At 43.2% G+C, this 21,596-nt stretch overlaps 2 protein-coding genes across 2 annotated transcripts; one reads left to right on the top strand and one right to left on the bottom strand.

Moving 5' to 3' along the window:
* The first annotated feature begins 2,115 nt into the window (after positions 1-2,115).
* On the top strand, positions 2,116-6,747 carry LOC129855188 (secreted frizzled-related protein 5-like). The gene is made up of 3 exons (XM_055922600.1): positions 2,116-4,402; positions 4,783-5,048; positions 5,204-6,747. Exons 1-3 carry the CDS (start codon positions 4,119-4,121, stop codon positions 5,512-5,514), a joined length of 861 nt encoding a protein of 286 aa, XP_055778575.1. The 5' UTR covers positions 2,116-4,118; the 3' UTR covers positions 5,515-6,747.
* LOC129855189 (homeobox protein DBX2-like) lies at positions 6,726-20,344 on the bottom strand. The gene is made up of 4 exons (XM_055922601.1): positions 19,762-20,344; positions 17,499-17,588; positions 7,899-8,083; positions 6,726-7,327 (listed from the first exon to the last, which is right to left on the bottom strand). Exons 1-4 carry the CDS (start codon positions 20,051-20,053, stop codon positions 7,043-7,045), a joined length of 852 nt encoding a protein of 283 aa, XP_055778576.1. The 5' UTR covers positions 20,054-20,344; the 3' UTR covers positions 6,726-7,042.
* Between the last annotated feature and the right edge of the window lie 1,252 nt (positions 20,345-21,596).

Genomic DNA, 21,596 nt, shown 5'->3' with positions numbered 1-21,596 from the left:
TCTAAGGCTATTTGAAACCACCATCTCCTAACAACATTTACCTGCCAGCTTCAACAACTTGAAAACTTCACAAAACCCCCATTTCTGACCAAAGTTTAGGGGGGAAAAACTCAAACTTCTATTTTATTTTTGGTTTCAACGATAATAGTTTCAGTGTAGTTTGAATTTTTCAAACTGGTTTGTTAATTATTTTATTTCGGTTGACTAAATCGTTTTTTCATTATTATTTTTATAATAGTTTTAGTTTACTATATTAACCTTGCTAAGAAGTTGTGTTGACTACATGCAGGTGGAAAAGACAATGGTTTAATGCGTTACTCCCATGTTTTAGGCATTCTGTATGGAAGGGGCAACATGCTGACGGACTACTCTCAGGATAGCCAAGCTAACATACCTACAAATGATCCACAGCTCCAAGTACTATTATTTGACATTTAAATATAAAGAGTTTCTGGTTTGTCATTTTTTTTGCTTGCCAGGTGAGAGGTGTTGCCATATTCATAAATGAGAGCTAGCTGACATGGACATATAGGTTTAACAGTAGAGAAGTGGTTGGAAGTGTATAGAGCTCATTCCGCTAGTGTAGTACTGATTCAATGACCAGTTTGTCTGAACACCTTTTGTACAATAAAACCATACCGAATAAGATGTCCATTAACATAAAGACTACTATGTTAACCAATGTGATCATCAGTGAACATATTTGTCTGTGTGGGAGTGTGCCTCTGTGACTCCTTACTGGTCTTTGATAGACAGGTGCCCAAAGGAACCGTAGTCCCCATTACCAACACAAACACACCGTCTACAGATAGGCAGGGGGGCCGTTAGAAAGAAAAACAGTCCCCTGCAGGGATAATGGCAGAGGGAGCTTGTTAAACGTATGACACTATTGTTCTGAAAAATTGGTCTGTGACTCTAATTGCCCAGTTAGGCCCCTCAGTAGCTCTCATCGTCTGAACCCAGGGCCCCGGCTCAGATCAGACTGGGGCTGGGCAGGCACTAAAGCCTTACAAGATGGCTGCTAGGCTGGGGCAGATGGCACTCTGACTGGAGAAGGAAGGCTGTGGGAGAGATAGGGGCCAGCCAGACTGAGCCTATATTCATAAATCAAATCAAATCACATTGTATTGGTCACATACACGTGTTTAGCAGATGTTATTGCGGGTGTAGCGAAATGCTTGTGTTTCTAGCTCCAACAGTGCAGTATTATATAACAAGTTATATCTAACAATTTCACAACAATACACACAAGACACACAAATCTAATTAAAGTAATGGTATTAAGAATATATAAATATATGAACAAGCAATGTCAGAGCGACATAGACTAAGATACAGTAGAATAGAATAGAAAGAGTCTTAGAGAAGGGCTACTGCCCTAGGATCAGTTTTGCATTTAATAATCGTAAGGAATGCGATCCTAGATCAGCACTCCTACTCTGAGACGCTTTATGAATACAGGCCCTGGGGCTTAGATTGATTTGCCTGGCACTTCTACAGTCTGAGCCTTGGTACTATTCCTTGTGCGTGTGGCAGCACTCAGACGAAGCCCTATTACTGACTCAAGCCCTCTGGGCACAAGCCCATCAGAGATACACATCTGAACGTGGTTGTGGAGGAAGACATTCCACACAACAATTGAATTGAGTTACTTATAAACTGTGCTTTAATTTTGTGCTGCCATTAGAAGTTTGTGCGAGACGGAGGGAGTGAGAGAAGCAGCATGTCATTAGAAGCGGAGCCTGGACCACCAGTCTGCATCACAGTGGGAGATCTCTTCTAGTTGTCTGATGAGAAGGTAGGATGAGAGGGTAGGAGCATCCTGTGGCTGTCTGCCACCAATATGACACAGTGTTCCTCCCAAACTGTATTGAAATAATTTTTCTGTGATAATCTTCCTTCTCCAGGAATTCCTTGAATACTTTTTATACTGTAATGTAGTGGTTCCTAACTCCGGTCCTCTAGTAACCCCAACAAAACACATTTTTGTTGTAGCCCCGGACAAACATAGCTGAATCAACTAGGTGAGGGCCTGATGATTAACTCACAAGTTGAATCAGATGTGCTTGTCAGGGACTACAATAAAAATGTGTACTGTTGGGGGTATATGAGGACAGGAGTTGAGAACCACTGCCCTAACGTGAGATATAAAGCAGAAAAGGTAAGACATTACGTAGTTACTTTTTGCACAAGCTTTTTAAAAGTAAAATTGTGAAGTTGGCTCTATGATTTGAAAGTGTCAATAATTGTCAAGAGAAATTGTATGTTTTGAATGTCATTGCAACATAAGGTACAAGATTTACACTCCCCTCCGTATTTATTTGGAATGTGAAACTAAAATTTGACAACATACAGCATTTTGGATTTGGGATCAAATGTTTCATATGAGGCAACAGTACAGAATGTCACCTTTTATTTGCCGGTATATTTTCATATATATATATCTTTTACCTTTTAGAAATGAAATCCCTTCATGTATCTAGTATTTTTTATGTGTATTTTGTTGTTCATAAGTATTTGGATAAATTCACTTATACTGTATTAAAGTACTCAAAAGTGTATTATTTGGTCCCATATTCCTAGGACGCAATGACTACATCAAGCTTGTGACTCTACAAACTTGTTGGATGCATTTGCAGTTTGTTTTGGTTGTTTTTCGGATTATGTTTTGTCCAATAGGAACTGAATGACATTAATGTAGACAAGAGTATCATGTTCTAGTCACTTTTCTTGTAAATAAGAACAGCAGATGTTTTTGAACACTTCTACATGAATCAAATCAAATCACATTTTATTGGTCACATACACATATTTAGCAGATGTTATTGCGGGTGTAGCGAAACGCTTGTGTTCTTAGCACCAACAGTGCAATAGTATCTATCAATTAATGAATCCTGAATAACGATGAGTGAGAAAGTTACAGAGGAACAAAGATCATTAATCATCACTACTATGTACGATTACAGAGCAACATTTACACATTTTAGCTTCACTGTCCAAATAAATATGGAGGGGAGTGTATGTCATTATATGATTGTCTGGGGGCTCCCGAGTGGCGCAGTGGTTTAAAGCACTGCATCTCAGTGTAAGAGGCGTCACTACATACCTGGGTAGATTCCAGGCTGTATCACAACCGGTCATGATTGGGAATCCAATAGGGTGGCACACAATTGGCCCAGCGTCGTCCGGGTTAGGGGTAGGCCGTCATTGTAAATAAGAATTTGTTCTTAACTGACTTTCCTGGTTTAAAAAGTATGTGTCTGTCTGCTGCAGTCAAGTTTGATCTGATTGCTACAGTAGGTAGACAGAGCTGTAGCTTGCTGTTGTTGTAGCATTTAGCATGTGCATCAGACTGTAATCTAGGGTCACATCAAAGCCCAGTGAGCCAGACAGAAACACGACTCCACTAATGGGAGTGTGATCAGAGCTGGGCTCTGAGACCCTTCTTCTCAGGAAACCCTCAAATTAGCAAAGGAGGAGACATGAAAGAGACTCAATATTGAGGAGACTGCCTGTCTATCTACACAGAAGAAATACGCCTACACTGGTTCCCCTGAGTAAAATATGAATTATAAACATTCTTGATTTCACATGTCATATTTAAATGCCAGTCAATGTTTCAGAACTTTGTCTCAAATATAAATGTGTGTTTTATGTACTTCTGTCGTTACAGAAGTGTTCTCAAAACAATGGCTCATAAGAAAAAAATTATATATACATGAATACATAACTGCTCAGCAAAGTGGCTTATGTGAACTAATCAGCAGGAGGTATTTCTAATGTAAAAGTCAATAGATTTAATGGCGAAAATAAGCCCCGGAGACTGATAGTTTTGCATTGTAATGCCTTGGCTGTGATTGCTCTCATAATGCCACCAGCCTCCATTCACTATTACCCTCTATGTCTGCAGTCATCACAAAACTAGCTGTTGTCTCCTCTCACACCTCGTCCCAGCCTCTTTGATAGGTAGTTGATAACAGTCTGATGGGGCTGGGCTGGTTGTATATATAGAGGGGGACCACTGGCACAGAGAGACATTACCTTTCCTGCAGCAAGTAACAGCAGCACCTGTCTTCTCCTTAATTTGATTTTCAGTCAGGACTTTGTTTCTCTTCACTATGGATCTTTTCTCCTTCACCCTGGGTCTCCTGGTTCTCCTGTCCCCAGCCTGGGGCTTCGACCTGGGTCAGTCGACCCGCTGCGTGCCTATCCCCCACCAGATGAGTGTGTGCCAGGACGTGGGCTACTCGGAGATGAGGCTGCCTAACTTGCTGGGGCACAGCAGCCTAGAGGGCGAGGTGGTTCCCCGCTCGGAGGACTGGAGACCCCTGCTGCAGACCGGCTGCCATCCCCAGGCCCAGGCCTTCCTCTGCTCCCTCATCGCCCCCGTCTGCCTCGACGCGTAAGTCTGTAGCTTTTGTTTGCCTTTTACCTATACATGTCCTCTTCTATCTTTCTATGTCCTTCGTGTGTGTGTGTGTGTGTGTGTGTGTGTGTGTGTGTGTGTGTGTGTGTGTGTGTGTGTGTGTGTGTGTGTGTGTGTGTGTGTGTGTGTGTGTGTGTGTGTGTGTGTGTGTGTGTGTGTCTCCATACTAGGCTGCTGTCTTCCTTCTCTGTCAACTTGGCTGTTCTCTCTGTCTATTTCCCTGTTACCTTCCCCTTGAGATCATCCCACTGCTAACTCCTTCTCAAGAGGGAACTATCCACTCCTCTATCACTTATATTTCACCGTCAGTGTGTTTACAATGGAACATGACCCCGTGTCTGTCTCTCCATCTCCAGTTTTATCCAGCCATGCCGTAGCCTGTGTGTGGCCGTCAGGGACAGCTGTGCCCCAGTACTGGCCTGTCAGGGCCACGTCTGGCCAGAGGCGCTAGACTGTGACCGCTTCCCTGCCCAAGAAGATATGTGCCTGACCCCCCACCCCAAACACAGCAACAGCCACCTCGCCAAAGCATTGCCTAAGCCTGCATGCCAAGCATGTCCTTCCGTGGAGGAGCACCCTTCACTGAAGACAGTTCTGGACGCTCTGTGCCAGGATGATTTTGGTAAGCATGTGCAATAATGTACTGTATGTATGTGTATGTTTGCATTGATTAGTATGTTATGCAAGTTTATTAGTGTGTATATTTGTACCATACATATGTGTGTAGTTCTGTCTCAGCTAGCATACTCACCTTCTGTCCTCTCTCTCCTCCCTCAGCTGTAACAGCCAAGCTGTCTCGCCGGCGCCTGCCCTCAGGGGAGCCAGAGTTTGAGGTGGAAGGCCGGGTAGAGTTTATCCGCCAGGGCCCCCTGCTTCCCTACGACACCCAGCACCTCCTCCAGCAGTGGCTGCTCATCAACCTGCCCTGTGCCAACGTACTGGTCCGGCCCGGCCGTGTTCAGCTCTACCTGCTGACTGGCGCTGTGCAGTCCGATGGCACCCTGGCCCTCACCCGCCTCTTCCCCTGGCACAAGAAGAACAACAGCACCACAGTGGCTGCGCGCAAGTGGAAACACCACAAGTGTTGAGTGACTGGATGATAGGAGTGATATAATGAAAAATATGATCTCTGTGTTGCTTAGAATGGCGTCCTGAGTAGAAGGCCGGTTGAGTTTATGATGTTTTCTGAAGTTACTGACTTGATGTCAGAGGTGTTAGAGCTGGACTCTCTCATTGGCCCTCTGTTGCCCTCTGCTCCTTCACAGTAACTCAGCTACAGCACACAGTAATAGAATGCACTCTAAAAACTGTACATAGTAATAGCTAAATGTAAATTATTTCTAAAGAGTATTATTTTCTATTTAGATAATGCCGCATTTATGTGTTTTGTATGTTGGATTTTCCTGTTAAGTGAGTAAAAATGATACGATAATAAAATGTCAATATTTAACCTATTTCTATTGAATTACTGTTGGTTACTCTATATGATTCATACAGCATGTAAAATATCCAGAACCTTACAGCCAAGTAGGTGAATGAAGAATGGTGCAGGAGTGCAGGATGTCCAGATAGTGAATGGATGAGAAAAAGACAAAGTGCAAAAATAAAATTGTCTTACAAACAACACAATTCCAGCATAACATCTGTCATTCACCATGGCTGTACAATGTTACATTTAATTGGCATTTCATATTTGTAAAATCTGTCATTTATTTGATATTGTCCCTGAAGTCCTTGGTAGGAAGCACTATCTTTATTGATGTACTGTATTTTTGTGTGAATATTAAAGGCCCAGTGCTGCCCAAAACTTGTGTTTTATATATATTTCCACACTTTGAGGTTCGAATAATACTGTGAAAATGATAATGTCATTTAAGTGTAAGAGCTGGTTGAAAAGACGAGTTTTGGCCTGCCTGGTGACATCATCAGACAGTATAAGTTAATAGACCAATAACAAAGAGAGTTTCAAACCTCTCTACCAGTAACAGCTAGTTTTCAGGTTACATATCCCTCCCATTAGGCTCATCCAATTAGACCCCTCAGACCACTCCCACACAGTCCTGGCAAAATTCTAGCTTGAGAAGTTGTTCTTTGCTTAGAAGCTATTTTTAACCATTTTAATTAATAACAGTAAGGTACATAATTGTTACACATAAATCATTTTATATTGAGATAAAAATGCCTGCATTGGGCCTTTAAATACTATAACTTATTACGGTTGTCTTGTATTACTATTGCATACTCAACATCTTGAATATTAACATGAAATGAAGAAATCAGCATTTAATTAATCATTTTATTTACAGAAATTGTTTCAGTTAAAAGAGTCAAATAAATATTCTGAATACAGTCTTACATGTTAAAGCATTTGTACATGGTTGTGTGTAGCTGACTAACCTTCAGTTTGTGTTTATATACAGTGTATGATATAATAAAGTTTCCAAAACACTTGTAGTCAGTCTACAAAATGTTACTACACAATAGCAATATTATACAATAGCAATTACTACACAATAGCAATATCCACACAATATTAAAATTACAAGTATTTTCTTGTTATGGAGTGTTAGTCGTTTTATCCAATGCTCAACGCCCATCTTTCAGTCTCTCATCCTCTCAGGGGTCAGAGGTCATAGTGTGTCTGTGCGGACTCAGTGGCTGTTTCAAAGTCACAGGTTCCTTGCATGACTCTTTCTCTGTGGGTACTCCTGTGTCCGTGTCCTGCTGCTGTGATGGTGAGCTGTCTGATGGCGTGCCCGTGCTCTCCGGTGCCCCTTTGTGTTCCTCTTCCTGGTTGCAGGCCCGGGACATGAGCTCCTCCATGGGGGAGCGGCAGCTGTGGCCCTCCTTCTCCTTACAGTTCCTCCACTTCATTCTCCGGTTCTGAAACCAGATCTTCACCTACAGTAGACACACAGGTCAGTGAGAGGTTCATTTTTAGGTGCCAGTTGTTTTGTTTTGTCCAATCTAAGACTATGACACAGCAGGGAGCATTATCTCTATTTATTCAGTCTGTTTGAAGTGCCACAATTATACTTTTCTAAGTAGTGCCACAATTATACTTTTCTAACTTAGACAAACACTTACAGCATATGCAATTATAGTCTACTTCTCTGCTTTACAAATCTAAAATAGTAACAGAAATATCTTCTTCCAATCAAACATTACAGCTGTTTTAGTAACCACCTCAACTACAACTGAAATGTTGACCACTTTCTCCGTTCTTTAGACAAAAGCTTAGAGGGTATGACATCTTGGTCTACTTCTTACAATTATCACAGTAGTGATAGCAGTATTGTAATAACATTTTAAGATGAGGGACATTTACAATAGAAGTGATTCTAGATATTTACTAAATCTAGGCTGGAGCACCCAGACCCAGTAAGATGTGTTTGCATTCAATGGAGAGGTGAGGTGGGGTTGTAATGGTGACCTCCAACCTAGACTGTAGATACAGTATATGGTAGCCTACCTGGGATTCCTTCAGGCTGAGTTCTGCTGCCAGTTTGTTTCTGTCTGTCTTGCTGATGTATTTCTGTCTTTTGAACGTTTTCTCCAGCTCCTTCCTCTGCTCATCCGAGAACACCGCCCTCCTCAGGATCCCTAGCCGGGATTTGGGGCTCGTATCCGGGGACCACATCGGAATATAGGCTCCCTCTGGAAGGTCAGAGGTCAGAATCATTCATATTAATGTTTGTATTCCAACTAAAAATAACCTGACTTGAGGAAAGGCAAATGTCATTTTTTGCATTGGGTTATTATGGATGAGTAAATTCATTTTCATTGACATATGTTCTCTGTTGCATGAATGCAATGGAACATTGCCCTACTAGATACAAGTACCAATATTTTAATATGGAAATGGATGTAATGTGAACGAAGTCAATAACAAGAAAGCATTTTAATACACAAGACAAATGTATTACTGTATATTCCCACATCAAGTGGACTGAAATAGAAAATCATCCTAATTAATGAATGGGCAATTTGGTATTCAAATGCATTATTACTCTGGCTATCATATCCGGTCCAGTCCAAAGCACTGAATACATCCTTATCCTCTAACGCCTCACTGTAACGGCTGTCGCTCTCCTCATCCTCAGACGAGGTGAGGAGAGAAGGATCTTCGGACCAAAACGCAGCATTTGGGAAATAAGCCATCTTTATTAAAAATACGACGGCAATACGAAACAAAACAAAACACTTTCAAAACATCAAAACAAGAAAACGACGTTGACGAAACCTGAACATAAACTTACATAACTAAACATAAACTCACGTACAGGAAACAGACGACATCGAAACGAAACGAAACGAACAGCCAAACAGTCCCGTATGGAAAATACATATGACGACACAGGAGACAATCACCCACAAACAAACAGTGAGAATGCCCTACCTAAATATGACTCTTAATTAGAGGAAAACGCAAACCACCTGCCTCTAATCAAGAGCCATACCAGGCAAACCAAAACCAACATAGAAACAGATAACATAGACTGCCCACCCAAAACTAACGCCCTGACCAATTACACATACAAAAACAACATAAAACTGGTCAGGACCGTTACATAACCCCCCCCCTCAAGGTGCGAACTCCGGGCGCACCATCACAAAGTCCAGGGGAGGGTCTGGGTGGGCAGGTGACCACGGTGGTGGCTCCGGCTCTGGACGCTGTCCCCACACCACCATAGTCACTCCCCGTCTTCTTCTTCCCCTCCCAATGCCCACCCTAAAACTCACATCCCCTAAATACACATCCAGCACCAGGAGAAGGGGCAGCACCGGGACAAAGGGCAGCACCGGGACAAGGGGCAGCACCGGGACAAGGGACAGCACCGGGACAAGGGGCAGTACCGGGACAAGGGGCAGCACCAGGATAAGGGGCAGCACCAGGATAAGGGGCAGCACCGGGACAAGGGGCAACACCGGGACAAGGGGCAGGTCCCGGCTGATAAACTCTGGCAGATCCTGGCTGAGGGACTCTGGCAGGTCTATGCAGGCTGACGGCTCTCGACGCTCATGGCAGGCTGACGGCTCTCGACGCTCATGGCAGGCTGACGGCTCTCGACGCTCATGGCAGGCTGACGGCTCTCGACGCTCATGGCAGGCTGACGGCTCTCGACGCTCATGGCTCTCTGACGGCTCTGGCTGCTCATGGCTCTCTGACGGCTCTGGCTGCTCATGCCTCTCTGACGGCTCTGGCTGCTCATGGCTCTCTGACGGCTCTGGCTGCTCATGGCTCTCTGACGGCTCTGGCTGCTCATGGCTCTCTGACGGCTCTGGCTGCTCATGGCTCGCTGGCGGCTCTGGCAGATCCTGTCTGGTTGGCGGCTCTGGCAGATCCTGTCTGGTTGGCGGCTCTGGCAGATCCTGTCTGGTTGGCGGCTCTGGCAGATCCTGTCTGGTTGGCGGCTCTGGCAGATCCTGTCTGGCTGACGGCTCTAGCGGCTCCTGTCTGGCGGACGGCTCTAGCGGCTCCTGTCTGGCGGACGGCTCTGTAGGCTCATGGCAGACGGGCGGCTTTGCAGGCTCATGGCAGACGGGCGGCTTTGCAGGCTCATGGCAGACGGGCGGCTCAGACGGCGCTGGGGAGACGGATGGCTCAGATGGCGCTGGGGAGACGGATGGCTCAGATGGCGCTGGGGAGACGGATGGCTCAGATGGCGCTGGGGAGACGGATGGCTCAGGCCGGATACGGCGCACTGTAGACCTGGTGCGTGGTGCCGGAACTGGAGGCACCGGGCTAAGGATAAGCACCTTCCTACTAGTGCGGGGAGCAGGAACAGGGCACACTGTATTCTCAAAGCCCACTCCACAACTGATGCGCGGCACCGGCACTGGTGACGCCGGGCTGAGGACAAGCACATCAGGATTAGTAGGGGGAGAAGATACAGTTTGTACAGGGCTCTGGAGACGCACTGGTAGCTTAGTGCGTGGGGCCGGAACTGGAGGCACCGGGCTAGATACACGCACTACAGGGAGAGTGCGTGGAGGAGGAACAGGGCTCAGGATACGCACTGGTAGCCTAGTGCGTAGTGTAGACACTGTAGGTACTAGGCTGGGGCGGGGAGGTGGTGCCGGAAATACCGGACCGTGGAGACGTACTGGCACTCTTGAGCATTGAGCCTGCCCAACCTTACCTGGTTGAATGCTCCCGGTTGCCCGACCAGTGCGGGGAGGTGGAATAACCCGCACCGGCCTATGTAGGCGAACCGGGGAAACCATGCGCAAGGCAGGTGCCATGTATGCCGGCCCGAGGAGACGCACTGGAGACCAGACGCGTTGAGCCGGCCTCATGACACCTGGCTCAATACCCAATCTAGCCCTACCAGTGCGGGGAGGTGGAATAACCCGCACTGGGCTATGCACTCGTACAGGAGACACCGTGCGCTCTACTGCGTAACACGGCGCCTGCCCGTACTCCCGCTCTCCACGGTAAGCCTGGGAAGTGGGCGCAGGTCTCCTACCTGCCCTTGGCCCACTACCTCCTAGCCCCCCCCCAAGAAATTTTTGGGTGTTACTTACGGGCTTTTTTGGCTTCCGTGCCAGACGCGTTCCCTCATAGCTCCGGTTCCTCTCTCCGGTAGCCTCTGCTCTCCTCCGTGCCTCCAGCTCAGCTTTGGGACGGCGATATTCTCCCTGCTGTGCCCATGGACCTCTCCCGTCCAATATTTCCTCCCAAGTCCAGAAATCCTTGTTGCCCTGTCGAGCTTTCCCTTGCCGCTTGGTCCTAATTTGGTGGGTGATTCTGTAACGGCTGTCGCTCTCCTCATCCTCAGACGAGGTGAGGAGGGAAGGATCTTCGGACCAAAACGCAGCATTTGGGAAATAAGCCATCTTTATTAAAAATACGACGGCAATACGAAACAAAACAAAACACTTTCAAAACATCAAAACAAGAAAACGACGTTGACGAAACCTGAACATAAACTTACATAACTAAACATAAACTCACGTACAGGAAACAGACGACATCGAAACGAAACGAAACGAACAGCCAAACAGTCCCGTATGGAAAATACATATGACGACACAGGAGACAATCACCCACAAACAAACAGTGAGAATGCCCTACCTAAATATGACTCTTAATTAGAGGAAAACGCAAACCACCTGCCTCTAATCAAGAGCCATACCAGGCAAACCAAAACCAACATAGAAACAGATAACATAGACTGCCCACCCAAAACTAACGCCCTGACCAATTACACATACAAAAACAACATAAAACTGGTCAGGACCGTTACACTCACAAACCCGGATCCGGGAGCACCCCCATCAAAAAAGCTGACTAGCATAGCCTAGCCTAAAGCCACAGTGATATCATATAATAAAATGTTCATGAAATCACAAGTCCAAGACACCAATGAAAGATACACATCTTGTGAATCCAGCCATCATTTCTGATTTTTAAAATGTTTTACAGGGAAGACACAATATGTAAATCTATTAGCTAACCACGTTAGCAAAGACACCACTTCTTTACTCCACCATTTTTTTACTCCATCAGTAGCTATCACAAATTCGACCAAATAAAGATATAAATAGCCACTAACCAAGAAACAACTTCATCAGATGACAGTCTGATAACATATTTATTGTATAGCATATGTTTTGTTAGAAAAATGTGCATATTTCAGGTATTAATCATAGTTTACCATTGCAGCCACTATCACAACTCTCACCAAAGCGACTAGAATAACTACAGAGACCATCGTTTATTAGCTAATTACTCATCATAAAACATTTCTTAAAAATACACAGCGTACAGCAGATGAAAGACAAAGATCTTGTGAATCCAGCCAATATTTCAGATTTTCTAAGTGTTTTACAGCGAAAACACAATATAGCGTTATATTAGCTTACCACAATAGCAAACATCACAACAGCATTGATTCAAGGAAAAAATAGCGATAACGTATAAACCACCAAAATATATTAATTTTTTCACTAACCTTCTCAGAATTCTTCAGATGACAGTCCTATAACATCATATTACACAATGCATACAGAGTTTGTTCGAAAATGTGCATATTTAGCGGCACAAATCGTGCTTATACAATGTGATTAGTGGCCAAAACTTCAAGCAATCTGTCCGGCGCCATCTTGGAGAGGCACCTATTCTAATCGAAAACTATTCATAAACTTGACTAAAAAAATACAGGTTGGACAGCAATTGAAAGCCAAATTAGTTCTTAATGCAATCGCTGGGTTCCATTTTTAAAATTAACGTTACTTCAAGCATACAGCGTGCGCTAAAGCGAGACGCACCGAAATTCATGGCGGAATTATTATTTGACATTTGTCAACAGAACAACGAATTATCAGCATAAATAGTTCTTACTTTTTGATGAACTCTCATCAGAATCTTGGGAAAGGTGTCCTTTGTCCAAAAGAATCGTTGCTAGGTTGGAGAACGTCCTCTTCAACGTTGCAATTAGCAGTAAACATTAGCATTTGAGCCAGAGATACCCAACTTCCTAGAACGCCACGAAAATAAATAGCCGAAATCGCAATATACTGACATAAACTGATATAATTTGGTTCAAAATAACAAGATTATGATGTCTTTAAAGCCTATATCGAATAAAAACACAGCCGGAAATGTCTAAGATCTATAACCGATGGTTCTAGTACAATGTGCCAAGGTCCTCAGTGCGTCAGAGCGAAGGGGGAAAAGAACATACACGTCTTTGCCAAGTGATGTATAACCTTGAGATCTACGTAGAGACTCCATTTCAAGTCTCCCTATTCGCTAACAACCAGGGGAAGGCGTATGCAGTGCATCTCAACCAATAGAAGACAGGCAGAGTTATACACAGGTCTCAGAGCAGCTTGGACAATTTGGCATTCTCACATACACATAGGAAAATTGCTCTAAGTCCAGTTCTGTTTCACTCACAGATATAATTCAAACGGTTTTAGAAACTAGAGAGTGTTTTCTATCCAATAGTAATAACAATATGCATATTGTACGAGCAAGAATTGAGTACGAGGCAGTTTAATTTGGGAACGTAATTATTACAAGGTGCTAACAGCACCCCCTATTGACAAGAAGCTGATTATATACTTAACAAAAATATAAACGCAATATGCAACATTTTTCTACAATTTTACTGAGTTACAGTTCATATCAGTTAACCTGTCTAGGAGGAGCGTGCCGCTAGCGGCACTCCCCCCCCACCCCCACTGAAAAGGCAGAGCCGCGAAATTCAAAAAAAATATTTTTTTAAAATATTTAACTTTCACACATTAAAGTCCAATACAGCTAATGAAAGACACAGATCTTGTGAATCCAGCCAACATGTCCGATTTTTAAAATGTTTTACAGGGAAGACACAATATGTAAAGATGTAAATCTATTAGCTAAAAACACATTAGCATAATCCACCTTTTTTCTTTGTCCACCAACAACAGTAGCTATCACTAATTCGGCTAAACTAAGATATTTATAGCCCCTAACCAAGAAAAAAACTCATCAGATGACAGTCTGATAACATATTTATGGTATGGGATAGGTTTTGTTAGAAAAATGTGCATATTTCAGGTAGATGGCATAGGTTACAATTGCACCCACCGTCACAAATGGACTAGAATAACTACATAGAGCAACATGTTTACCTACTTACTAATCATCAAACATTTCGTAAAAATACACAGCATACACTAATCGAAAGACACAGATCCTGTGAATACAGACAATATTTCAGATTTTCTAAGTGTCTTACAGCGAAAACACAATAAATCGTTATATTAGCATAGCACATGTGCAAACATTACCCCAGCATTAATTCTAGCCAAAGTGAGCGATAACGTAAACATCGCCAAAATATATTATTTTTTTCACTAACCTTCTCAGAATTCTTCAGATGACACCCCTGTAACATCACATTACAACATGCATATACAGTTTGTTCGAAAATGTGCATATTTAGCCACCAAAATCATGGTTAGACAATGGGGAAAGTAGCCCAGCTGGTGAGAAAATGTCCGTGCGCCATATTAGACAGTGATCTACTCGTATACATAAATACTCATAAACGTGACAAAAAAATATAGGGTGGACAGCGATTGATAGACAATTTAATTCTTAATACAATCGCAGAATTACATTTTTTAAATTATCCTTACTTTTCAATACAGTTTGCGCCAAGCGAAGCTACGTCAAAAAACATGGCGTCCTAAGCCACTAACATTTTTCGACAGAAACACGATTTATCATAATAAAAATGTCCTACTTTGAGCTGTTCTTCCATCAGTATCTTGGGCAAAGGATCCTTTCTTGGGTCTAATCGTCTTTTGGTGGAAAGCTGTCCTCTTGCCATGTGGAAATGCCAACTGCGTTCAGCATGAACTGGAAGCGTGCCCAGCGATTCACAGCGTTTCAGAAATAAATGTCCCAAAATCGCACTAAACGGATATAAATTGCTATAAAACGCTTTAAATTAACTACCTTATGATGTTTTTAACTCCTATAACGAGTCTTAACATGACCGGAGAAAGATTACTCCCAACACTAATGCTTGGAACAGGTGCCGGTCGGTGTCCTCCAGGCGCATGACGCAGCTCCAAAAGAGTGACTAGCTACAGGGTTTTTTAATTTATAGTGCCTGTGAACGCGCAATCGACCCCATTCAAATCGTCATCACGTAAAGGCATCCAGGGGAAGACGTAAGCAGTGTCCGTATACTCATAGGAATAACATTGGCTTTAAAACTGACTCCAGAACAGTGGCCAAAATTTCTGAAATCTGACTCCATGTCAGGGAAATTGCTGTAGAATGGGTTCTGTTCCACTTAGAGACAAAATTTCAACTCATATAGAAACTATAGACTGATTTCTATCCAATAATAATAATAATATGCATATTGTACGATCAAGAATTTTGTAGGAAGCCGTTTCAAAAATTACACGATTACCATAAATAGTGACAACAGCGCCCCCAGCCTCAACAGGTTAATCAGTCAATTTTAAAAAATGAATTTGGCCTTAATCTATGGATTTCACATGACTGGGAATATAGATATGCATCTGTTGATCACAGTTACCTTAAAAAAAATGGGCCTCACCATGAGCCTCAGGATCTCGTCACAATATTTTTGTGCATTCAAATTGCCATCGATAAAATGCAATTGTGTTTGTTGTCAGTAGCTTATGCCTGCCCATACCATAACCCCACCGCCACCATGGGGCACTCTGTTCCCAACAATGACGTCAGCAAACCACTCGCCCACCCGACTCCATACACGTAGTCTGCGGTTGTGATGGCGGTTGGACGTACTGCCAAATTCTCAAAAATTACATTGTAGACGGCATGTGGTAGAGAAATGAACATTCAATTCTCTGGCAACAGCTCTGTGGACATTGCTGCAGTCTGCATGTCAATTGCACACTCGCTCAAACAACATGGGACCAACACGTTTTGGTCAGTGTAAAAGGCAGACTCACTCATCTACTAACTGGCTCACTTCGTCACTCACTATCTACATGGATTGTGTCCATTTTCCGTCAATCTTATACACACTTACTCTCCACTACTTACTTTGCATCAATCTGTCTAATTTTTAAAAAATGGGGGTGACTAAAGAGAGAATGGAGACCCATTTTCACAGAGGAGAAAGAGATTTGGTGAAGAGCAATCCCACACTGCCTGACTCACGCACAAGAGTCAAGTGGAACATTTGACCAAATCCCATTGAGCAATGCCTTTTTAAACTGTACGACAAATCTGCACACAGACCACCTCTGGTGTGTAAGTAACCGGTTAGATGCGCTCCTCAGGCCCCAATGGCTACCACTTAAATGGAGTTTTAACAGGTCACTCCCAAGGGCTTCATGGTCTGAGCGCACAACCCTGAAGGTCCTGCCACAAAGGCTGTTCATTGAAAGGACACTACTCGCTGGCTCAGCGTTCCTCACTAAAAATGTTATCTTGCAGGTATGGGCCCGGTTCTATGGGAAGATGAGCTCGAATAAGTCTATACACTTTCATTGAGTGTTTTATGTTCCAGTCAGGGGACTGTAAATGGACAGGAATGAGAGTGAGTTGACAGGGGAAAGGAGGGAGTTGAGGAGCTGGGTTCTGTGGCCACACAAAGAGGTAGTGGGCAGCCCCCTTTCTGCAGAGGAATAGCTGTTATCTGTGTTTTTGTGCTTCGCAGAGTTTATTACTGCAGTGAAAAATTGCAGCGGGGTCGCTTGTGGATGGGGGAGTGAAAGTGCTGATTGGTCACGGCATTGTCCTGTTGCTGGGCACTGTGGGAGTGTCAGCCCACTAAGAAAGCTCAGGGAACCGGGAAGGGGGGGGGGGGGGGGGGGGTACCAGGGGGTCTACTGAGGGATTATATTTGCTGCCTCACTTGTCAGTAGTCAAAGGACCTTGCAACTAGCATCACAACCCTGACAGAAGTTAGGAGAAATCAATGCTGCCCTCATCATGAGACTTTCACTATGAAAGGTTAATACAGATTTCACAATAAATCCAATTACATAACACAATTCAAATCCATATAGATTCTGATTTCATGGAAATATTTTCCATGAAACCTACACTAGATAATTTTAGGAGCCTCATTATATAAATAAATCCCCTCCTTTGGCAAGTTGGAACGTTAGCAGTTTGGTCACACGGATTAAATTATCACAGTTGGACCAACTATCAGCCAAACTGTCCTATGTGCTGAGGCTCAGCTCACAGAGATGCAATACGAATGTCACACAGAGACCAATAACAGTTACAGTGGCATACCACTTATTATTACAGTCCTAATCTGACAGCGACGAGACGCTCTGCACACTTGAGTGGGCCTGTGTGCGTATCTATATGACTCCAAATTGGGGCCTTAATGGCCATAAAAGCACCCCCCACCCCGCTCCACAACCTCCTCCCCACCCCACCCCTAAATGGTCTAAATAGCCGTGAATGGTCATGAATAGCAGTGCAGAGAGTTGAGTGGAGAATTAGCTCCTTGGCATTGCATCAGTAATTAGCCGTAGAGAATATGGGAGACCCTGCTGTTAATGCTTAGAGAGGAGCTGAGGCATCGCTGATGAACTATTAAACACTCACTGGAGAAGACAGGTGGAGGGCTGGACCCACCACAGCACACTGCTGCCAGCACATACTGAGGGCCCCGTAGAAACACACTGCTCAACAGGCCTGCAGAGAGAAGAGAGAGAGGAGAGGGGGAAGGAGGAATAGAGAGAGGGGGAGAGAGAAAGAAGGGGGAAAGGGAGAGACAATATGGAGAGAGGGGGGAGAGAGGGGTTTCTTTAAGTGGGTTTTATTACACCCCCAGCCCCGCACACTTAATTATACTGGATTTTATATACAGGAGTTTCCTGGTAGATTTTCCCCACATGTTCCATTGTTCTCTACAGTAGCTCAAAGGGAATAGGAGAGATACTTAATGGTGCAGTTAAGAGTGCCTCTCTCACTTTATAACTACTGGTGGATGCTACCCACTTTATATGTAAACTGAGTGTACAAAACATTAGGAACACCTGCTCTTTCCATGACGTAGTCTAACCAGGTGAATCCAGGTGAAAGCCATGATCCCTTAAATCCACTTTAGTCAGAGTAGATGAAGGTGAGGAGACAGGTTAAAGAGGTATTTTTAAGCCTTGAGACAACTGAGACATTGATTGTGTATGTATGTGTGCCATTCAGAGCATGAATGGGCAAGACAAAAGATTTAAGTGCCTTTGAACAGGGTATGGTAGTAGTTGCCAGGTGCACCGGTTTGAGTGAGTCAAGAACTGGAACACTGTATCCAGCCAACTTGACACAATAGTGGGAAGCATTGTATTCAACATGGGCCAGCATCCTCGTGGAATGCATTCAACATCTTATAAAGTCTATGCCCCAACGAATTGAGGCTGTTCTGAGGGCAAAAGGGCTGCAACTCAATATTAGGAAAGTGTTCCTAATGTTTTGTACACTCAGTGTATATACTGTAACGACCCTGGGTTTATAAGCGCGGAAATCGACTCTGCCGCACGAGCATGCTTTTGCGGCACAGTCGATAGCGCGCCGGACTTCGGGCTAGAAGGTCGAGGGTTCGAGACCCGCTCCCTGTGTTTCATTACAATACTGTATTCTAGTCAAGGCCTATCCTATAAAACCTCTGCTGTACACACCTTTTCTATTCATATACTGGCCATTATGTCTATACACACCATCATATTTATTTTATTTTTCTTTCTTGGATTTGTGTGTATTGTTTTGTATTGTCAGGTATTAATGCACTGCTGCAGGAACATAAGCATTTCACTGCACCCGCGATAACATCTGCTAAATATGTGTATGCCACCAATACAATTTGATTTGATTTGAGATGGAAGCTGGTATGAGATACATTTACGACATGTGGTGTGTAAGCATGTACATTTCTCTGTGCCAAAATCTATTCATTCAATACAAATATTACATATTGCATGTTTTGGGTAGTCAAATGGTAAACATTAGAGGAGCAACTAAAAAGTTTTAAAAAATGAATCTGACTTTCATTATTGTCATGTGTATAACTACTACGTGTTATCTTTTAGAATGGTTCTTATTTGTAGTAAATATACATTATAACCTGCAGATGAAGTTTCTAATGTTTTAGAATTGTATTTACTTTATTATTGAAAGTAAAACACATAAAGAAAATGTCAGTCACACTTTATTTTCTGGATAGTCCATCTGTAGATGCTCTACAGACGGTCATACTATCAACAAAATGATCTGTTGATAAACAACTGCTGGCTAAGTTTATGGTTAGGGTTAGGTTTAGAACAAAGATTAAGGTTAGGGTTAGGGCTAGGGTAAGGGTTAAGTTTAGGGTTAGAATCAGGATTAGGTCTAGGGTTAGTAGATAGTTAGTTGAAATATTACTAATAGTCTATAGAGCATCTGCAGATGGACTATCCAAATAAAGTGTTACCTAAATGGCAGTATATCAAATGGAGTTTGTATCTGATATACTTTTCAGACATTGTGAACTGAAGGGAGAATACGTTGATAGGATGAAGAGGTCACACTTGCTTACAGTGTCTTTTTAATGACAAATCTATATAAATAGGATTTGGTCTGAACAATAAGTCTTTTCTGAAAATGTGCTTTAGTTCGACTGATTCTAAAGGTTTCAAATCATGTTGCATGTATTTTGACACGAGGGAGAGTCGAAACAACTGGTTTTGTCAAATATAAAGCACATACATTTTTTATAAATATATAAAATCAAATCACATTTCCCCCATGTCTGGTTTCAAGGGCCTACACATTAGATCTCACAATCACTAATATAATATAATAATATCATCATGTGGTGTATTATATACCATTGTACCTGAGTGTGGATGAGGAGGAAGCCCTCTGTCTTTGACTCGTTCACAGTTTTTACTCTGGCCCTCATAGACAACATGCTGAGTGCCCCAGGTGCTCCTGTAGGGGCCGGTCGAGGGCCCCTTGAAGAGCCCACTTGTTGGTCCACCTAAGGTGGGCGAGGAAGAGGATGAGGAAAAGGATGGCCCTGCCGAGCGCAGAAGGTTGTCTACGAGGAAGCTCTTCCCAGAGACGCCAAAGCCTGGATGAGTAGGAGGTGATCCTGCCGGCATATTCTGCTTCTGACCACCGATCATCCTGTTCACTGTGACCCTAAGGAACGCTCCCTCACCCGATTAAGGAAACCCCCACACCTCTCTGATTCAGAGGGGTTGAGTTAAATGCGGAATACACATTTCAGTTGAAGGCATTCAGTTGTACAACTGACTAGGTATCCCCCTTTCCCTTTCCCTTTCACTCACCTCACAGCACAGCCCATTAGTCTCAGCAGTCACAGTGCCAAGTGACAGAAGAGACACAAATTTGAGATATAATCCCTCCAAGACTCCCTAGACCAGGGCCAACTTCATTAAAGTCCCAGGAAAAGAAAAGCTCTCTCTCTCTCTCTTCTTCTCTTCTCCTTCTCTTCTCCTCCAGGGTCTGCACTTTGCTCCAGAGCTACCGCGTGATTGGCTAAGAGGCTCTAATGTGATTCTCAATTCAGATAAGACTGGGTGCATTCTGGAGTGGCAGAAGGTGAGTCCGTCTCCATTCATTATGTCAACTTGCCTATTAAATGATAGACACCCGATAAAATGGACTGCTGGCCAAAGTTTAACGTGCACCAAGCATATTTCTCAGTCCTGCAGTAAATAGTTTTCTCTTTTCTGCAGCTACCTTAGAGCAGCCATTGTGTCCCATAGAAAGGCATGGAAATTAAATAGTTTGCAGCTCATTTGTGCACACAATGCATAATCATAATATTTGGTTTGGTTTGATCTAGGTCACTGTTTACGTATTCATTTTGATGCAAGATAACAGAACTAGAAAAAAAGTGAATTCCAACAAAGAATGTGATCCTGTACATTGCCTTCTCATGTCTTTACTTTTCAAGAGTTAATCATTTTATAATTATTCTGATTGAGTAATACTGTGCAAATTTGACGTAGAATTTAAATATCTATTACATTTTTTAAATTAAATGTTTTGATCAAGAACAGAATTTGATCGCAATTACACTTAACTTTAATTGACCACCAGATACAGAATAGGAATGTTGTGAATGACCGATTCATCAGGTCATTCATATTTCATTTTTTACTCTATGAATTCAAACCAATTAATACGTCTTTCAGATTTCCTCTGTAATGGTCTAAGTGGTATTCTCCCACCACGTTCCTCCTCTTTTTAGTGACTTGGTTGGCCTGCTATGGTTTGTCACTCACAGACTTGACAGGCCTATTGGTTCCTACTTGAGATAAAGAATCGATTCCGTCTGTTTTAAAAATACCTTCCGTCCAGCTTGACAGAAATATGCACAAAAAAGCTGTGAAGGATCTACAGCAGTTAACGTTAGGGTCTGATGTGGACGAATGGGAGAGACAATATAAGAGGTAAACATTGATAGAACTGTGTAGTTGAAATACTATTGGTTATGTGAGAAGCAGCTGTATATAATACTACAACAAATTCAGGGCACAGGAGGTTGTTGGCACCTTAATTGGGGAGGACAGGCTCTAGGTAATGGCTGGAGAGGAATGAGTGGAATGGTATCAAATGCATCAAAAACATGGTTTCCATGTGTTTGATTCCCTTCCATTGACTCTGTTCCAGCCATTATTATGAGCCGTCCTCCCGTCA

Source organism: Salvelinus fontinalis, chromosome 5 (genome assembly GCF_029448725.1).
Source record: "Salvelinus fontinalis isolate EN_2023a chromosome 5, ASM2944872v1, whole genome shotgun sequence".
Taxonomy (NCBI): domain Eukaryota; kingdom Metazoa; phylum Chordata; class Actinopteri; order Salmoniformes; family Salmonidae; genus Salvelinus; species Salvelinus fontinalis.
Note: the sequence above shows the minus strand (reverse complement) of the source record. Positions and strands in the feature narration are given on the sequence as shown.